This window comes from Cygnus olor, chromosome 7, assembly GCF_009769625.2.
Source record: "Cygnus olor isolate bCygOlo1 chromosome 7, bCygOlo1.pri.v2, whole genome shotgun sequence".
In the NCBI taxonomy this organism is placed as follows: Eukaryota; Metazoa; Chordata; class Aves; order Anseriformes; family Anatidae; genus Cygnus; species Cygnus olor.
In genome coordinates this window covers 29,433,374-29,454,090 of record NC_049175.1, presented here as the reverse complement: position 1 = coordinate 29,454,090, position 20,717 = coordinate 29,433,374, and the positions used below count along the sequence as shown (strand labels likewise).

General features: G+C 46.8%; 1 protein-coding gene across 4 annotated transcripts in view; it reads left to right on the top strand.

Annotated features, from left to right (window-relative positions):
* The window catches only part of AFAP1L2 (actin filament associated protein 1 like 2), a 63,431-nt gene that overhangs the window by 22,593 nt on the left and 20,121 nt on the right, over positions 1–20,717 (top strand). For all 4 annotated transcript variants that reach the window (XM_040563587.1, XM_040563589.1, XM_040563588.1 and 1 more), the window contains exons 2-4: positions 15,426–15,554; positions 16,071–16,148; positions 20,234–20,325. In XM_040563587.1, coding sequence (XP_040419521.1) covers positions 15,426–15,554; positions 16,071–16,148; positions 20,234–20,325 — 299 coding nt within the window. The remainder of the gene's footprint in view (positions 1–15,425; positions 15,555–16,070; positions 16,149–20,233; positions 20,326–20,717) is intronic.

Sequence of the window (20,717 nt, the reverse complement as noted above, 5' to 3'; positions counted from 1 at the left end):
GAGCATGAAAGCTGTGCTGGGTGGGAGGGACAGCAGCGTGGGCTGCTTCAGCTGCTCTTCAGCTCCTGGAGCTTCGCTGGGTGGCTGCAGCAGTGTCCCAGGCTCCCACTGCCCTTTTTGAGGGCAACGTGAATTTTTTTTTTCAGTGTAGCTCTGACCCGGAGTGCTTCTGGAAGCCAGATGTGTCAGCTCAGCACGACATCCTGTCTAAATATTTTCAAACAGAAGTTTAGGGTTGCTTTATGACTCTTGATTTTGGAGCTGTTTGCTTTTCAACACTGGTTTTTGGTCTTGTGGCTGTCTCCCTGCAATGAGGCCAGGTCCTGGTCTAACTTTCACCGGTTGGACTGGGAGCTGCTCGTACCGAGCTGGGCTGCAGGGCACAGAGGCTGGAGCACACCACGTAGGTCACGGGCAGCGCTGGAAGGTGGCTGAGGGCTCAGCAACTGTTTCCTGATAAATGTCAGCACGGGGCAAACCCTTCACAGAAACTGCTGGGTCTCACCATGGGAGCATGTGCTTGGGGGAGCTGTTGTTGGCAGTGGGAGAAGGGAAGGAAAATGGGCAAATTCAGACGTAGTGGGGTTTTTCCTTCTGTAGTAGGAAAATAGTGGGCCACGTCCCTGATCCCGAGCCTTGCAAATCACCCAGTGTCAGGCTCCTAGTCAAGGAACAGTAGTATCATATATACATACACGTGTACAAACATACGTATGCAGGGGAACAACTTATATGGGATAAAATGGGAGTCAGCTGCTCCAGAGAAACTGGTGTTTGCGGCGCACGGGACTTGCCTGCAGTTCTTCCCAGCCTGACCTCAGTTTTGGTCCTAGGTCTCTCCTGTCCCAGAGGAGAGCCCCAGCAGCCTGGTGGAGTTACTGGCTATTGAAAGATGGTGGAATCAGTCTTTCTTTTTCCTAGAAACAAACAAAATCCCAATGTTCAGGCTTCCCACTGAAAGTGGAATGGTTTGTGGTTTCCCATTTCAATGAAACATAGTTTGCATTTGTTTCAGTTTCATCTTGAGCTTTTTTTTTGGTGGTATTTTGGGATCCCCAGAGCTGAACATCTGGATCTCCGTGACATGAATTGGGAAATATCTACACTGTTTGTTTGCTCCTGCATAAAACTGAAGTTTCTGTTTAAGAGGTCATCCTTCTTCTCTGTGCTTAAACTAAAACTTTATTGGTAAGCTTCAGTGGGGGCTGTGTGGATCTTTAACAAAAGAAGGTACGGCTCAGGTAGATATCTGCGGTGACTGTACAGCAATAACGAGATCTTTGTGTACTCTATATTTAAAATCCTGTGAACAGCAGTGATTGTTCGGGTTTGATGTGGTACCTGATGTTACTGTTGCATTAGTCATGGTGTGCACTTTCACACCTGGTGAAGGAGGAAAGATGATACACAGTCCAGTTAGGGCAGTGGGATCAGATGTCACCCATCCAGGCTGCAGCCTGTTGCTAGAAATGAAGCCATCAGCTTTCTCTGAACACCTTTGAGGTGTTGGTCTGAAGCTGTCTTCTTGCCCAGTTACCTTTGGTTCGTGGCTGAAATACTCGGGTGGCTGCTTGTGTCTGGTGCCACTGATACTTCCCAGAGCAGCTTTTGAAGTGGTACATGTGCTTTCATAGCCAGAAGCCTTTTGCCAGTCTGCCAGTGCATCCTGAAGCGTGGCCTCCCTGGTGTGTACCTTCTTGTGATGAGTCCTCTTTCAGCAGCGGCTGTGTTTGCACAAAGATTGCTCTGTTTCCCTCACAATTGCCAGGAGCTTGTGAAATGCGGGCTGTGTGAGACCTGTGGGGAGAAGTGACAACTTCCCTTCCTATGAAATTATGGTTAGATCCACAAGTCTGAAGCAGATGGGATCCAACACAGTTTGAACTAAGTCCACGAGGAGCGTTTGAATGCTGAGACAATTTTCAGTAAATACTTTGCGTTATGACATCCTGTGAGCTTCCTCAGAGTGTTTCTGGAAGCCTGGTTAAGCTTGCCAAACTTCCAGAATATATATTTATTTATTTTTTTTAGCACTCTTGACAGATAAGCAACCCCAGGGACTTAACCACGGCGACCCATCCAGCTGGGAGCGGGGCGGTCCCAAGGGACCGTCTGCGAGCGGCGCTGCTGGGCCTTGTTCCTCTGGCCTGGCTCACCTCATCTCACCTGCACCCAGCGAGACACCCCGAGCCCTGTGCCCTCTGAGGGCTGTGGACTCATTTTAATCATCTGTGTCGCTGTCTGGATATGAACCTTTGAGCAAAAGAGTCTTTACAGTAGGGGAAAAGTTTAGAGAAAATGGGCATTAAAGCCTTCAGTTGGGGAATAGGTGATGGGCAGAAATGGCCCTGGTCTAACACCAGCTTTGACTTCACTGCAAAACCACAAATCTTTTGGCTTTGGGTCTCACTGCAGCTGGCTGCCTTTGGCTCTTGCTCTTCCAGAAGTGTTAAGGCCTGGTGGAAGGGGATGAATGTGGAGCTTGCTGAGGGGAACAGAACAAGTGTGACAGGTTTCAGCTGAGCTTTTGCTGCCATAAGCTTGTGTTCATTTGAGTCCCCCATTCAAAACCACTCATGGCATAGCACGTATCTCAAAGCAGCAGAAATTTAGCAATGGTTGTTTGTGACTGGAAACCACCTAGTTTTGCATTCGGTTTTATCTCTGGCTAGCATCACGCCTCTCCAGCTGGAGCAGCACTCCTGACCTGGCAGGCTGCTCACCGCCAAAGCAAACATCAGTGCTCGCAGACCCCAGATGCCTTTGAAGCCCTTGCTTCAAAAACACACCAACCTCTGAACTACGATGAGGGATGATAAACTGCTCCACATACAGATCCAGTCCTCTAAGAAACGTCTTATCTCCGAGGGATTTGCAGAAACCCTCTCTTGTTTGGAAATGATGAAAGCAAGACAGCTCTAAGTAAGGTGAAAAGAAAAATGGGAGCAGGAGGCATCTAGTTCTTCATGGTGGTGTCTTCCTCAGGTTTTCAGCGGTTGCAAGGGTTTTCTGTAAAAATGTTTTGAGACACAGGTGTTCACGAAGCTGCATTTCTAACAGGCTGGGGAGCAGTGGGAAAGCTAAACGAAACTTTTTTTGGCAGTAGATCAGCTTTCTTAGCATAGTGTACTTGCCCAATCTGTGTCCTTTTAAATTGTAATGACTTCCTCAGGCACCGTAAACACTCTGGCCCTTGTCACTTCTCCTTTTGAAGTCTGTTTTTCATAATGCAGCCTTTTCTGAAGTGTTCCTGCTGTCAGTCAGCTAACTAGTCCAAAACACTCCTGGTCTTCAAAATCGCTTAATTCTTTTTCAATTACAGATAACAGCTCTCCTGTTGCTTGCTGCTGACTCATGCAAGAAAGGTAGCATGCCTTGGGTACGTGCGCAGGTCCCTGCTGCCACCTAAATAGGGCAGAGAAATCAGAGCAAGATGGCCAAGGCATGGACACAGTGAGGTGTGCTGAGAGGAAAAATTGCCTCAGTGAAGCCAGCATCTGAGTGTTAACCAGTGCTGGGCTTGTATCCTTGGTGAGGCTTAGAACACCAGCCCCATCACTGAAGCCTTTGGTTTTGGCCTAAGTTTGCCTGTGGTGAAGGGTGAATATGGAAAAATGTCCACTTCTGAAAAATATTTAATTGCACAGTATCTTTTCTCAGGTTAGCAGGACCAATTTATGAAGTGTTGCAAAATGCAGGTCTATAGTTTGGCTCCAAACTAGCAGAGAGGCAGAGCTAAAAGACAAATTCAAATGCCTTCAGGCAGGGGAGGGATTTGAACCTGCCTGCCCCCTTGGAGCTAATGGCAAGAGGGCAGCTGCCCTGTCTTGGTGGATCCAACCTCCACCCAGCTTCTTCCCTTCTTTTCTTTTTCTGTTGAAACAAATGTGTGAAATCAAAATTGCTTTTTACTTCATTAAAAACAAAATCACTTTATTGTTTTCAGTTAATTCTGCAATAATGTATGCCTAGCCCTAAAAATGGGCAGTGTTTTCCTAGTCATTTGTCTTTCCGTTCCTTCACCTGCCTCTCTGCTGCTTAGAAAGCCTGGACAAGCAGGTAGCAATAAAATAAATGAAACTGCAGCAAACCACAACAGAAACAATCCTCGTATTTTCCCTAACCCAAGAAGATTTAAAGGCTCTGTGGCTTTGTGTTCCCTGGCTGCCTCAGCTTCGCCTTTGGGGCTGGAAATTGATGGAAGGAGAGGCAACAGGTTGAGTGAATTTGCAGTGGCAGCCTGCGTGGGAAAGGGCTGGTGCAGCTGCGAGGGCTTGGACAGCCTTTGCGAGACAGGAACAGGAGACAGCAAATGAGAAAATCCCTCCCTAAGCAGTATCCCAAATGCTCCCTGGACAAGTGAGCGAAGCAGTGTGGTGAGGGGGAGGTCTGGAGCACACAGCCCGGGGCTCCTCTCCTCGCTGCCGCCCCTTTCTCTGGACCATCAGCACGTTGAATGGCCACTGGTTTTCGGTACCTTCTCTGCAAAACTGGGGCTCTGCTGCTTTAGTTGCAGCTCACTCACCAGTGGTTTTGAGGATGTGTTTCTCTTTATGACTGTGAGCGTTAGAAAACTATCTCAAGGGCAGTTCCTGCTTGCAAGATGCTAATCGTGTCCTTGACTGAATTGGTTCCAGCGCCGGAGGCAAAGCAGTGTGCTGGCCAGGCTGCGCCTCATGGTAGAATAAGAGACTTCCTTCAAGTTATTACTTTCATTAAAAGCTATTAATTCATTAGTGCCAACATTTAACTATGTTATGTTCACCTTTGGGATGGAAAACACAGCTTGGAGCAAGGATGGGTCCTGGCCAAAGCGCTCCTGCCTGCTTGTGCTGCTCCCTTTGGTCCCCTGCGTGACCCCCCAGGTGCTCCCCAAATAACCCAGGTGGGCAGGGGGAGTTCCTGAGGATCACATAACTACTTATTGGTGTGCAATGCTAAGAAAAGAGAAATGCCAGACTGGGTAAATTATAGCCCAGCTACAAGGATCTCTCAGATGTCTGTTAAGAGGGAGATTAAGGAGTCAAACACGAGCGCAGAGAAGTTCCAAGGAAGCTGAATTTGCTGGAAGGGCCTGACCTTGTTCATCAGCAGTTTCTTGTCATGGATTTTCTGCTGAAATGGTAAATGAAAATAATGATCTAACTCTTAAATCTGTAATAGGATTAGCAATACCTTCGGCATATTTATGTAATGGGTTTCAGAGATTTAATTCAGCGTATTGTTCCCACTCTGGATAACTGGCTCTCGTTCATGTAAACAAAGTGCAATACAGACAAAGTAAGAAAATCTTTTTTATCCGGTAAATGGTTGTTTTTTTGGTTTGAGAGCTGTCTTTCATTTCCCATGCCTCACAGTCAGAATAGAAAGGGAAAAGTTTTCGAGTTTTCTTGGGAAATAAAAAGGCCACTCTTTGTCCTGGTGCTCTGCTGCCTCAGCCCCCTGGGCTCCTGTGGGGCCCTGCTGGGGAAGAAGGCAGAGGTGCAGCAGGGTTACCTTGTCCTGAGCTCCTTCTCACCCCTCTGTGCGTCTTGGTGAATTTGACCTGGGGGTGGTGGTTGATGAGAAGCTCAACACGAGCCGGCAATGAGTGCTTGCAGCCCAGAAAGCCAGCCATACGCTGGGCTGCACCCAAAAGCAGCGTGGCCAGCAGGGTCAGGGAGGTGATTGTACTCCTCTGCTCTGCTCTAGTGAGACCCCACCTGGAGCCCTGCGTTTAGCTCTGGGGCCCCCAGCACAAGAAGGGCATGGACCTGTTGGAGCAAGTCCAGAAGAGGGCCACGAAGATGATCAAGGGGCTGGAGCACCTCTCTTGTGAAGACAGGCTGAGGGAGCTGGGGTTGTTCAGCCTGGAGCAGAGAAGGCTCTGGAGAGATCTTATAGCTGTTGGTAGAGTAGGGGGGTTGATTCTGGGCTTGTTTGATCCCTTCTCCATGGATCTGACCATCACAGCACGTGGGGCTTGGATCCATGGGGAGACAGCAGGAGCTCACGTTGCATCTCCTTGTGCAGCAGCGCCCAGCTCCGGCAGCCGCCGTGGCGCTGGCATCCTGACCCGTGCTGGCTGGCACGTTACTGGGTCACTCACCCCAGTATGCTCCTGGCTTGTTGTGGGAAGTATTGTGTCACCATTTAGCCCCGAGGCATTGTCACCTGTGTTTTAGTAGGGCACGTTTCTTTCACACGGTGAAGGAGAGCTGCGTTGGACGAGTAACGTGTGTGCAGCCATTGCGTAAATTGGGAGGCTTGGGAGAGGCTCGCTTCTGAGGCTCCCTGTGGGTGACACTTGTTTTCCCCAAGGCAGCTGACACTTGTTTTTGTGAGTATTGGACAGGTAGGCTCTACAAAGAAAACACATTTGGCAATTTCTTGGGCAATATATGAATTAACAACACAGATGCCAAATGGTACCAAAAACTTGAACTGCATTTGAAAACCTGGTGAGTGGTGAAAGTGATGTTTGGGGTTTGAAGCAGAGCAGAGCCCCTGTTTCTAGAGCATCGCTGCAGCATTAGGACAACATTGGTGTTTCCCTGCAGGGCTCACATGTCTTGAAATGGCTCATGTGGTGCCCAGCTGCTTCTAATCCACAGCTAACAGGAGACGTGTGCTCCCGGGGTGCAGCTCTTCCACCCCGAATTCAGTGAAACGTCAGGTCTGAGGTGGGGGAGATGAATAAAGATGTCATCCAGCCCTGTCCTCAGGACACCTTCTGCAGGTGGGTGGGAGCTGTGGCCTCCCATGCTCAGATGTTGGGGCCCTGCTGGGAGAGGCTTGCTGGGCTCCGGTGACTCAGGGCAGGAGGAAGTACCGCTTGGTCATTCCTAAGCACTTCCACGCATGGTGACCCTAAACTGAAGTTTAGTAAACGTCAGCTTGCTGTTGTTAGTAAAGCGATGAGCTTGGGTGATGTCTGTAGATTTTTATTATTTATTTATTTTTAATTATCTTTATTTTGGAGTGGTTTTGCCTGCTGGTGATTATACAGTGGGATTCCAGAAAAAGTCTCTGATATGCACATTGCTGCATCCCCACTGCTCAGTGCCTCGGGGACATGCTCCCGCCCCATGTTTAGGCTCCGTGGTTCCCCTGAAGAGGATGGATAAGGACAGTATGAAATGTTTGGAAAAGGGATTGAGCAAGATAGTTAAGAAAGAAACATAGCAATCAATAATGATGTCACTGTTGCCTCCGCCAGCCTACCCTGATATATTTCAGGATACTTTTAAAACCTGTTTTTCCCCTGCACTGGTGCAACAGCCTTGCGCAGTCCTTCTGCTCCTCAGCTGTAGTAGCAGAGGCTCAGCCCAGGCCGTATCGGCTGCCAGCACAGCTCGAAGAGTCCTTGCTGCAGAGGAAACAGCACGGAAAGACTGGGGACGCCAGGGCTCTGTGTCTGTCTTTCTTTCTGACCCCAGAGCTCATGCTTTTGCTTTCTCAAACATAATTCCCTTCCCCTTCTGTTATGTTTCTATTGTTTGTTGGAGAAATGATGCCATTAAATCAACAGAGAGTGGTGGGAAAATGCTTTGATATGAGGGTATGTGTATGTGTGTGTGCATGTCCTCCATTAAAAAAAAACACACACAAACCCTCTGCATATCTGGCAGCTTCTTTTAATTTGTGTCTTGCCTGCAAGAGAGAAATCCATCCCCAAATTTTTTTGGCAGTTAACCTCCTTTATTTGTATTGATGTGGTACAAAGCACGGGGTGTTGTTCCAGGGCTGTCGCTCGCCATCATTGTGATAGCTAATCTCTCGAGGGCCTTGCATTTTCCCAGTTGCTGCTTTGCGAGTGTGGTATCCCAGGCTTCCTTTTCCTATGGGAAAGAGGGATCCTGTGGCCAGGACTCTGGGAGGCATTCGGACAACAGTGTGCCTGCTGTTCTGTAAGGCAGGGATGGGGATGTGCTTTCCTCTGGATATAGCCATGCAGAGTGGTGGATAAGAATGATGCAAGGTCGACATATTTCGACAACAATCATTTTCCCTAACCCAGGAGTTCCTTCAAGACCAGCTACCCTCCCTTCCATGAGCTAGAGGAGCCCTATCTGGCTCTGTTCCTTCTGTAAGAGGAAGTCTACTTTTGGGAATCAGTTTCTGGCTGCAGTAGAGAAAGGTTTTCCCCCAGCAGTGGCAAGACCCTCAGCTGAGGTGCAGGAGCACACGTTGCCACTTCCATGGAGCAAACATTGCACCAAGGGAGAAGAGAATATGACTGGGCTGAGTGAGTGGCTGTGAGATGCTTGTTGCGATGGATATGAGCAATGTCTAATTGTGTCATGTAGTTGAGTTCTTTGCGTGTTTTTATTTTTTTTTCCTTGAAAACAGCTATTCTATTTGATTGAATGCCTCTAAGTAGCCCCTTCCTAGATAGAGCTATGCATTACATTAGATATCAAACAATGGAAGTCGTTTTTAAGTTACAGGTCAGATGGTAAGCAACTCCCCATAATGAAGTAGCTGCACAGAGTCTTCAAGTCTTCTAAGGATCAAGAGAGGGAGAAGAGAGCAAAACTTCACAAGAAAGGAAAAAAGAGAACCCTAAATTTTAGCAGAAGGAGTAGGGAGAAAACACAGGAGAAAGGACTGTGGGAAGAGAAGGGAGTCAGTGGTGGCAGCTTTAGAGGAAGTTATGTCTCTCTGTAACGCCACTGTAGGATTCAACTCTGGGGCTTGGCAGCAAATTTCTGATTTGTAGAAATTGTTGAGACTGTTTTCCTCCGTGTTGGGAAGGGAGCCTGCTACAGCCTGCTCTTGGGGATATTTATCTTAAAAAGAGGACCTTCTTTAACATCCTGCCCCGCCTGACTTAGTCCATATTTTTTCAGTTGATGTCCATGCCAATTTGGTTTGATCTCAACTTACCCTCTTGGCCACTGTGCTGATCTTTCCTTGGTTGCTTCCCTGATGTTTCCTAGCTCTGTCCTGCCCCAGCGGGTTACTATGTTAGGCAAGTGATACGTGACCTGGTATGCTGAGGGTGCAACAGTTCTCATGGTGACAGTCCAAACAACCCCACATCCCATCACAGTTTCGTGCTGATGCTACTTGCATCGCTAAGCACCTGAGCACAGTTGTGCAGTCCATGGCCTAGCAATACTTCAGGGACTTGAGGCTGATGGGCACTCTGCTAATAGGGCATGTTACACAGGGAGGAGACTGGCTTCCTTCAGATGTCAGCCAACCGATTCGTTTGCCAGTGTGAGACCTCCAATGAGTCACCAATTGGTCTGTCATGGAAAGACTGAGACACTTGGCAAAGAAAGATGTCACTGTATGGCCTCTGAATTTTCATTCATCTACCCTATATTGCCTGTAATAAAGCAATATGGCACTAAAATATGAGATTGCTTAGTAAAGCTCCTTATGACACAGTAATTTTCGTGTTTTGCTTCTCTTCTCTCTTCCTTCTTTTTTTCTTAATTTTTCTTGGATGCTGTTTCTCATCTTCCAGCAGAGTGAAGAGAAGCCTGTTGTTTGCTCAGCAAACTGAAAAGCTTTGTGTGCGTTTTCTGCTGCTGTTTTGCTAAAGTTCAGGGTTCCTAGGTTAGAGTCGCTGCTTCTCAATACGAGGCTTGTTCCAACTTCCAGAGCAGCCCACGCAGAGCTGGTTGGGTTCATCTGTGCAGTTCACAGCCCACAACCCACCAGACACATTGTTTGCCTGTCTCCTTCCATGATTCATACTTTGCGACAAAGACGAGCCTAATGCTCCCGACTGGAGTGTGAAGCCAGGCGGTGCTGGATTTTAGGTGCATCAATAGAAGCAGTCTGGGTTTTTTTCTTTCTTTCTTCCTTGTAAGCACTCATTATGTCTGAAAATCAGACAGCTTTGTGACTGATCATAATAGTCTGACACAGCAGGCTTAATAGGGAAAATATGATAGGAGTTCACTAAGTTTTCCTATTTAAGAGGAGAGGCTTGCCTCAATTTTGTGTTTTTTACCTTTTTTGTTTTTAATCTAGCAGTGATTGTTTAATGAGAAAGTTCACTGTTTACTGGAAGCCTGGTGTTGTTTTTTTCCTTCTTCTTTTCCTTTGGTAAACACAGCACTTCACATTTTGCTGTGGGGAGACTTCTTTTTTCTACAAATATTTATGAAATACTCTTTTGTGAAAAATGGAGGAGTTTCATCTGGCCAACACTGAGTTGAGCTTTTTATTTTATTTTTTATTTATTTATTTTATTTTTCCGTGAAAAGCTAGAGGCAGAAAGGCTGGCCAGTCAGTGCAGGTGCTAGCCTGGGCAATGGAGCGTGCTTTATGACGATGAAAACCAAACTGGCACCCTTGAGTCCGTGCTTGCCTGTCTTCTTGTGCTTATCAACCTGGTGAACTTGGCGTGCTGGAGCCACACCAGCTCCTGCTCTCCTGTCACACGTCCTCTGAGTGTGCCACAGTGGAGGGGTAACCACCGGAGGAGGGCCAGGGTGTCATGGTGGCCTTGTCTTTGCTGCCCCTCTGCGAGGTGCTGAGGCTGGCCCCGTGGGGAGGGCCAGTTCGCCTGAGGAAGGGTCTGCTCTGCTGTTTTGGAAGGCAGCCCCACGCGGGGGTCATCCAGCCTCTACAGCTGTCGCTGTCACCACATCTGCCTTTCCTCAGGGCCATGAGAGAAGCCTTCTGGCTGTCATCGAGGGCGACGTCAGCCTGAGCGAGGCCCGAGGAGGCTGGGGACAGTGCTGTGGCTCGGCTGACAGCGCTCGCTGTTTGGCCCTCTGAATGCTGCCTCTGTGCTTGCCAGGCTCCTCCATGCACTCCTCAGCTGCCCTACTGATGGGGGATGAGGAACCAGAGAAAAAAAAAAAAGTGAAAAGCGTTGCTCTCCATGGGCCGCAGTGTTGTGGGGTGCCCCCTCCATCTGCGGGGTGCCGGACTCCATGTTGTGTGCCCACAGCCCAGACACCTGTAGCGGGTGTGGAGCCTGACATGGAGCGTGGAGCTGGAAATCTCCTTAACATGCCAAGGTTCAGGGAAGGGTGGGCTGGGACACTGGGAAGCTGGGTTGTACTGGGGACCTGCTGGAAAAGAAGCCCATATCCGTGGCCAAATCACTCTCATCACTGCATGCACGAGTTTCCTGGTAGTGAAGGGTACTCCTTATCATCCTCTCATCTCGGGAGAGGAAAGAGTTCATCATTTAATATGTCTCTTCTTACAGTCCTTTGTCCAGTGGCTGGGGCCCCTCTACCTTGATAAAATAAATAATTGAATTTAGATTAAAAGGTCTAATATAATCCTGCCCAGTGGTTACTAAAACACTTGAGTGAAAGTTCATTCTGAGCCTGTCTTTCCATTTCCTCATAAGGCCAAGACATGAACTAATTAGATGTAGACATAGGTTGTTATTGTAGCAAAATGACAAAGATCAGTGGTTATTGGAAGGAATGGCTTTTATAATCTAGTTTTATGGTCATTTACCTTTCAGTGACCTTGGTGTCAGGCAAAATTGGCAGCTCCGTTGCGAGGAATGTGCTTCCTCAATGGGGGCTTTGCAAGCTGCTGCATTTTTGGCTCTAGCTTCACATGAACTAGGACAGATACTGCTGCAATGCAAGGGACTTTCTGTCTGCAAAGAAAGGCCATAGAAGAGAGCCAAAAGAAGCCCTTTTCAGCGCTCTCTGACTGCCACTGAATTGACGTCGAAACAGATCAGTTGTGTTTCAAGTAATTCTTTGCTTATTGCTGCAACTGAATTTCCAACCTTCATACAGAGAGAGTCTGCTGTGGTCAGAGGGCTGCCCAGGAGTTTCTGTAAAAAGGGTTTCATTGTCTTGGAGTAAAAGAAGGGAGAGCATCCCTCATCCTCCATTTAAGATCATGTAGGAGGAGATGATGGTTCTGGTTGTAGCCTCCACTGTGTAAGTCTTCCTACACCAGCAAAGATGTGAGATTTGTTTGTATTTTAAAGTATTGTACTTTCGGTGACAATCATCACTGAAATCAGTCAAGTTGCATGCATTGACTACTCTCTTCATCACATATTGAGAAATCCTTATGGTTGTATTCAGTGACTGATGCCTGTGGCCATGAAGAAGAGCATGATATGAGCTGTGTTGTGCCATCTAATGTACTCCATATTTTTGGCCATACTTTGTAAGGAGATGGAGTATCCTGTCCTGGGGCTTGGGAGGACTGGCTTCAGTAGGGATTTACACAGTGACTGTGGCTAAATCTTTTAATTCTTCTGGGCCTTGCTTTCTCCATTCTTAACCTTAGAGGTAATCTGTTTTTCATAAATAAGGCAAATTTTTTGATGTGGAAGTATTTATTTGAGGTAGTCCTTCTGATAGAGGTAAATAGGTAGAAAGATTATTTGGGTAATGTTGTACTTGGAGCTTACAATGAAGTGCTATAAGAGTTGAGAAGAGCAGTGCAGATGTGGAAGGAGGTTTCTTAAAATCATCTTTGAGAGTTGCACTGTCTTGTGAAGCCGGCTTCTGTCTACTTCTGATGTCTCATTCTGCTGCTTACAGCCTTTGATTTTGCAGATGTATTCCTTGCATCTGTAGCTACTGCCCTGCAGAGCAAGCCTAGCTTTATGTGCTCTGAGTTCTAAACTGCTAAAATAAGGAGAGCAAAACAATGCAGCTAGGAGGGAGCCATTTGTTTCAGGCTGCTTTGGATAACCACCAACCTGGTTCTGCCATGTGTATGTTCAATACTTCATCACCACAGCATGACAGGTCTTTAGGGGAGGTCAAGCAGTGGTTTCCAGCATTCCAGATCGTGAGATGGTTTGACATACATGGGCTCTCAACTGTTTTTAGTCCTATTGACCTGCTGTGACCTGCTGTGATTCTTGCTTGCAGAGAGGATCTTATAGAGCCCCTTCTTATTCATCCTTCTTCTTTCTCACATTCATCACTCTGATGAGTTTTAGCATGTTCTTCTGATATGAGAGAATGAATGGTCACATTCATTTCAATGGCGGTTTATTTTTGCAGGTATCAGGTTTGGATAGGGAATGTCCAGCTGAGATGAAAGAGAAACTTGCATAGAAGCAGATGGTTTATATGCTGCTTCTTGCTGAAGAAGAGCAAAATGAATCTCTCTTGAGTCCCTAAAGGCTGAATCCCTTGAAGTCTGACAGAGTCTTTCCACTGACCTCGATGGCCCCAGGATCACATCCTAAATGAGTTGCTTTGAGTCACTGGAAGCCTGAATTCAGCTTTGGTGGGCTGGAAAATGTAACCTACTGTATGGGCTGTGTTATTCACAAGAGTTGGGTCCTGTGTGTATGCTAGCTGTGGATGCCTGGGAGAAGAATAAAGGCATTTTCTGCAGTCATGGGGGTGGAGGAGGGAATTATCCCCCCTTCCCTGCAAATGCAGTATCGTGACTGCCGCACAGGCAGCTGGGGGAGCTGACCCACTTCTGAAGATTCAAATTAAGATTAAGTGGTTTTTTGGGCTGTTTCTTTTGGTACACACAAATGTCCTGTTCCTAGGACAAACGAATAGGAACATACGTTTAGGCCTGACGTCAGCCAGAACCAGCCTCAGTTCAGGTTTTTGGAAGCACACCATTGTAGTGGATGAGGGGGTGTATAAGCCTGGGATTTGCCCCAGTGGAGTTTCCTTAAACTTAGGAGAAGCAGGCTCCTTGATGCTTGAGAGAAGCAGGTTATGAGCGTGCTTGACACAAAATGCTCGCAGTTCACTGCTAAGTGACACTTATCAATGACATCTAATATTGTTGACAAATGCTACCTGTTTCCTTGTAGCTTATGAAAAATGCTATTGTTTCTTGAAATCATTTTTACTTTCTCTAGTTAGCAGTGGGTTATAGCTGGGCAAACAAGCAGCCAACAAAAGCATTCAAATTAATGCATCGTGTTACAGGTATTTTTTATTTCATACTGGTCCTAAATAAAACCAGATGAGAATTAATTGGATATAGAGGGTATAAAATGAAGTGTGAAGAGCTAGAATTTAGCAGTTTCCTCTAGAGCCATTATTAATTGATCTGGACTTGTTAGACTGTTTTAGAGTCAGGCTAGTGAAGGTTAATACTGTTTGAGAGCAGTAGCATGAGTTTGAATTAATGGCTAGCAACACAAAACTTCACAGTGTAGAGTAATTTATGCTTTATTTTTACATCTTCTAACAAGTATTCACCCGAAGAAGGGTCAGCGGCTGGCTAAAGGTGGGGCAGTAAGACGGTGAAGGCTCTTTCCTGCACAAATATTTGTGATGAGACTGGAGGTGGTAGCACTTAGGGTCAATATGCTTCAGATGCTTTGCCCTGCAGAACTGAAGTATAACACTTCTCTAGTTTGCTGCTGTGCACTGTGATTCACATGGGAACATGAGGCATGGAAATGCTGCAAGTAAAGGGAAGGGTGTGTTGCCCCAGTTAAATAACCCACACGTCACAGCCGCTAAGGATCCGCAGCCTGGCAGTGGTAAACCCAGGCTTTTCAGCCCATCATCTTCCCTGCAGGTCCTTGGCATCAGGGAGCGATGGAGGGAGGTGAGCGGGGAGCCTCCCAGCCGGAGGAAGAGCCGAAACTGGTTTTTCCCTACTTTTCCCACACGCTGTCATTCTTGTGCTGCGCTTCCTCTCTCCTCATAACACCCTGTTATTTCCTCTGCGGAGCAGGCTCCTGCCACTGCTGCTAATTAGCCCACGATAAACTTCAGAGCAAACAAATGCAAGCAATTAAACGCCTGTTGCTTCGGCGCGAGCCCTGCCAGTGGCAGAGCTGAGCAGCAGCTCCTCAGAAGGAAAACAGACCTATCGCTGCGGGTGTGAAGGGATGGCATCGGTGCGGCAGGTTTTCCTGAAGGCTGTACGGGAAGCTGCTCAGCCTTGGGTTTATCTTCAGTTCCATGTGGTACACACATCACTGGTCAGCACCCAAGCAAGATGGCGTGAGAAGTTACTGAATCATGGATTTTTGATGTTCTTTTCTTCTTTTTTCCTTTTTTTTTTCCTTATTTTTTTGAGGGGAGATGAATATTTGGTATATAGCACGTGGATGTTTTTCAAATTGTTATGGAGAAATAAGGAGCAAGCCTGAAAATAGGAACCAAAAAGCAGGGTCTTTGATAGACCCCAATTGCAATGATGTTTCCATTATATTTGAAGGGATTCAAGATTCAAGTGGCAAGATCTTGCTAGCTGCTCTTGTTTAGTCTCAGCCCGATTGCTCAAAATCCGTCCAGGCTTTTGTCATCTTGAGCAAAAGGTCCTATAGGAAGAAGAGTAGGTGTTTACCTGGGATTTTAGTGGTTTATGAACAAGCTAATGGAATTTGGAGCTTTCTTTTAAAAAACAGAGGGAGGGTTCAAGCTAGAAAAGTAAATATGCATTATTTCTGAGCAGAAAAAATGCAGAAAAATGGAAAACAATCAATGTATGTCCTCTTTTGAAATGCCACCAAACTGCTTTGCTAACAGTTGTCTCTGTTGCTGTCGTAGCTCTCGAGCAGCTGCTCAATGAACTTGAAGATTTTCTAAGGATCCTGGACAAGGAGAACTTGAGCAGCACTGCTCTTGTGAAGAAGAGCTTCCTCTCCGACCTGCTGCGGGTGTACACCAAGACCAGCGGTACGGGCAGGGAAAGCTGAAGATGGGGTGGTGGGCTCACGTGGGAACCGCTACGGGGTCTTGAAGGTTGGCAGGGAGTGGAGAGAAGAAAATTAAAAGGAGAAAATGAAACAGATTATTTTTGCAGTGACCTCTAATTGTTTATGTAAAATTCCTCTAGTTATGTGTCCAGCTTTACAAGCAAAGGATTCCCAAGATTCCTGATCCTTTCTGTTTTCCTTTTTAAACCTTAAGTTTATTTAATCCACTTTGTAAGATACACAGGATGTACTGTTTGGCTAAGTTAGTGTTTAAGTAGAAATTTTAACTTATGGAATTTCCTGGCTATACAGCATTTATTTTTTCTGCTTTTTATTATTGGTTTTCTTTTTTTGTTCTACACGTTGCCTCAACAAACATGCTGTCCCCCACGTGCACTCAGCAAAGCCACTTCTTACATCCATCTTTGTGGAAAAAAAAATGAGCAATGAGAAAGCAGAGGGTGGATAAAGGCTTCGCTTTTCCCTTTGGTTGCAGGTGGCGATGAAGAATATATTTACATGAACAAAGTGACTGTCAACAAACAGCAGGGAGACCAGGAGAACCAAGACAAAGGTAGGGAATTGAAGATTGATGGTTGCCTCATACTTAGCAGGCTGATGAAGGTGCGTGTGACTACTAGAGCTTTTCTTTACCGAGACTGGTGGTGGTCCCTTTGGCAGCTCTGAGAGCTGAAGCAGTTGATGGTGTGGAAGGACTGCCATTTTCACTACATTCCTTTGGAAATCGTGGTCCTTGCCAACACTGTGAAGTTATTCCTGGAAGTACCACTTTGGACGGCATTATTTTGGGATTAAAATGTTGCCTTCTAAGGCTTGCAGTTCCAGTGCCTAAAATATTTAAGGAAGCTGTTGTGTTTCCTTTGGCCATGAAAGAAGTCACTTCACCTTTTTGAGCCCCTGAAAGCATGTTCTCTTTTGTGTGTCGCTTTGCGCTAGCCCATAGGGTCCGAGTTGTCACAAGGTAGTGAAGTGAACTCCCAGGCACAGCCTGCACCATCTGCATGGGCAGAGCAGCTTTGTCTCCCGGGGGTTCCTCGAGTTCTGCAGTGTACAAGCCAAGAAATCAAACCTAGGCAAAATATTAATTTCTAATTTAGATTTCCCAAGTTTCAAATTTGTAGCATGTCAAAGAACATAATTCTTTAAAAGTAGCTGTGCTCTTTGAAGTTCATCACAAAGGCTGTTTTTGATAGTTGTATGGAGTGAGTTACTGCTGACACGCATCTTCTTAAAGCACTTGTAGTCAGAGGCAAACCCAGCCCCAAAGATTTCAGTCCAAATAAACAAGAGGACGCCTCAGTGCAGCCTGCATTGACTTGCTGATCCTGCAGTAGTTAGGCCAGCTCTGTTTTCGGTTGTTTTTTTGTGTTTTTTTTTCTTGTTTGTTTGTTTGTGTAGTTGGTTTGGTTGGTTAGTTTTGGTTTTGGTTTGGTTTGAAAAAAACATAACAACAACAGCAACAAAAAAAACTACCTGCAGCTGAATTTAGATTAATTTTAAATACCCAGGGAGACAGGATGTCCTCCCGGATTACGCGTGCAGCCTCAACATGATCTCCAGACAGGGTCCTCTGGGTAATGCTGTAATGCTCCATAACAGGATTGCACAGCCTCCTGGTAGCTCCCAGTAGCTGAGTGGCAACAGAAATACCTCTTTATATAAGTTCTTGTTTGGGTGGATGAAACAAGGCTTGCACTTATTGACCATGCTGAAACTCAGGGACGTTGTTTCAGACAATTTATTCTTAGAGTTGCTTCTTTTATTTCAGACTTTTCCTGATCAGGGCTGTGAGCCTACCCACTCAGTCCCTCCCTGTGGGACCTGGCGTTTCTCTCTTTCTCTGTTTTCAGCAACTTCCTTATTCCAAGTAAAACTTCTGGGTTATTTGGAAATGAAGTCAGTCAGACACATGTGTGGGATCTTAGCCATAGATGCATCTGGGTGTACAGCCCTGAGCCTGTCTCTGTCACGGCATGGAGAGGTCTGTGCGTGCTTGGTCAGTGGTGGGACCTGAAGGTTCAGGCATAGCAGGTGGAAGGGGCTGTAGTACCCACTGGTGGTAGGGACTGTGATGTAGATCCCCAAGGGATTATGCAGCTCCCTTTATCCCCTTTATCTACTGCAGATTTGTGCTTCACCACAGTCCTTTGGTGGGATGTGGTGACCACACTTCTGTGGCTGAGGTCAGTGGGACCTCTCATCCCCTGCAGGTTTTATTCACCACCTTGGGTGTGCTCTAGCAGCACAGGGTGCAATGCTTCTTGATGTGATAATACACCAGCCCCTAAAGTCCTTAAAAACGCAATTTCTGTAAAAACAAAAAACAAATAGATGACATTTCACTGCTCACTGTATCTGCTTCCAATTCCATCAGTAAGAACTTAAGCTGAACTGTACTCTACTTTTGAGATGCCACTTCATGGCACAGTAGTTGAATTCACTGCAGTGAGTGAAGAAGGCACCATCATTTGCTTGATTTCATTTATTTGAGAAATACAGCAAGTTTCTACCCTGCAAGTCCGTGGGGTTCTTTGGAAAGCTGAATGCTGTCTTCTGAAAGTCAGAAGCAGGAGATATCCAACTCTTAGATGGTTTTAATGATATAGCAGCAATTTCATAAATTCATAGAATGGCTTGGGTAGGAACGGACCTTAAAGATCATCTAGTTCTACCCCCCTGCCATGGGCAGGGATGCCAGTTTGGTTTATTATAGTAAGTAGATTGATATCATTAATTTGTTATGATGACAAGAGTCACAGGGAGTGGTCTACTGCATATTCAGATTGCTAAATCTTAAGACAAATCAAGTACCTTTAAAAACTAAAGTCGCATTCACCGACAGGCGTAGTTAGTAAGGATCTCTTGACCTCGAGGAGTAAACTTGAGAGGAGTCCCTGCTCAAGGGGAAATCATTGCCATGCTCAGACATAGAATTCTTATCATATTGCTCTCGACCTCTGATGTGATTCATTATTTCCCCATGAGGGATTTCAATGGTCACCTGCTTTAGGGCTGTACCCTCTTTGTTCGTGGTCATGGCTGTGAGCACTCACCAGGTGCTCTGTTACGAATGAGCTGTCCTGTTCAAGGCGCTGTCACATTGAGGCCTGTTGGGGTTCATAAGCCTGAGCAAGACTTTTTTTTCCAGTGCAGGAACTGAGCATATCGGTCACAGTTCCCCCTTGCTGGCAGCTGGGCACAGTGATAGGTACCTTTTGCAACCTCAGAACAGAAAACCCCGAAACATCCCCCAGGAGTCCTGTCAGGAAGGAGGTTAGAGGAGGTTGTTCTTCCTGTGCAGAGCCTGAAAATCAAAGCTCCATTGCGTCCTGCTCTGTTCCTCAGCTGGAGCGTGTGGGCTTGTGTCCACAGGAATGGGCTGGTCTCCAGCAGGGTGAGGACCGAGGCTGAGGTCCCCATCCTGTGCTGCTTTACTCTCACTTGGAACCTCACAAGGCATCCCTCAGTCCTACTTGTGCAGTGCATTTGGTGTCTGTCAGTCCCTGAGTGTCTGCAAAGTTGGCCGGTGCTGATGACCAGGAGACCTGTCTAAGAGGGAGCAATTTGACTTGAAAGATGTGTTTTGCTCTCCTGCACCATCTGGCCGCAAGCTCGCTGCAGCCTGGGGCAGAGCAATCATTGTGGCTTCCGAGCCCCAGACTAGAACAAAGTAATGTGGTTTCCAACTTCTATTTTTAAAACCCAGAAGTATGCAGCAAAGTTCATGCCAGTGCCTTCTGAGCACAGTGCTAACTGCTGCTGGGCATTGCACGAGGCTGTGGTGGTTTCTGTGTATGCCCGAGGAGCGTGGCTGGAGCATTAGCAGGTGACTACAGGACCCAGAACACCAGCTCAGTGCAGATTTTGGACCTAATTCCCTTGTTTAATCTACTGGACCTGCAGTATCTGGACATCTTAGCCTCATTCTTCCCAGAGTATTTGCTAAGAGACACTGTGTGAAAGGAGACTTCCCCACTGCACGGAATAATGCCTTCAACGTCCTTAATTTTTTGGCTGTTGGGTGCCTGGCTCCCACTTTTTCCTGAGCATTACTGCATTTCTCTGTCTTGGAGGGCGTGGGATTTGGGGACTTGTTTGAGGCCACCCAGGAGTTCTGTGGTGGGGAAGAGGGACTGCACACAAGTTTTCTGAGCTTTCCATATATCCCCCAGCTACTGAATCACTCTGCATTCAGCTGCTTGGAAAATCTGACTTTCCAGAGGCAGAGGCTGACTGCCTGGAGCAGTTCTGCTGCCATATGCCCTTTCACACGTTTGGCTTCTGCTGCTTCAAGAGCATCTCTTCCTCAGCTGGTAGATTCAATAGCAATTAAATTACTGTTCTTGGCTGGCTCTGAACTGTTGTGCAGCCCAGCCCAACCCAACGGGTCTGGGCTTCACAGTTTTCCTTCCAGAAGGAAAAAACATGCCCAAAAAGCAGAGGCGGGTTCTTTTGCTGGGTCTCCTAGTGCCACGGTCCTGAACTTAGCCCAAAGTGACATGGTCACCCCGCAGTGCTGCCTGTAATTATCATTCTGCTTTCTACCAAAATAGCACCTCGCTGTTCCTGCACCTCCTGGGTAGCCATTTGCTGGGAAATGCCACATGTCATCGATATAATTGTGTTTCTGGCTTGCAGCACTGGATGGGAGAGCCTCCTTGACCAATGGAGACTTGGGACTGCATTCATCCCCTCCTCAGAAGAGCCTGCCGGAGCTGCCCCCTCCAAAGGTAGGTGTTACAAAACCTTTGCTTTTTCACTGTCTAGCCCTCAGCCTGGGGACATCAACCCCTGAAGGCTTCGGAGCCACTTTTATTACATAGTGTGCAGCACAGCTAAATGGACAGACCTCTGCCAGTCATCTGTTCATGTGGCAAATAGTCCAGACGAGCTTTATTAAATATATATATATATATATATATATATGTATTAAACTACGGGCTCCCCAGTGTATTGGTTTCCTGCCCCAGGCCTAGGGAAAAGTGGCTGGAGAAGGCAACATGGGTCTGTACAGCCCCACAGAGCCCATTTTCTCACTGCTTTTGATGCCCAGAGGTGCAAGACCCCAGGCACTGTGCTCCAGCTTGCTGAGGGCTTGCTTCAAAAAACTGCAAAAAGAACA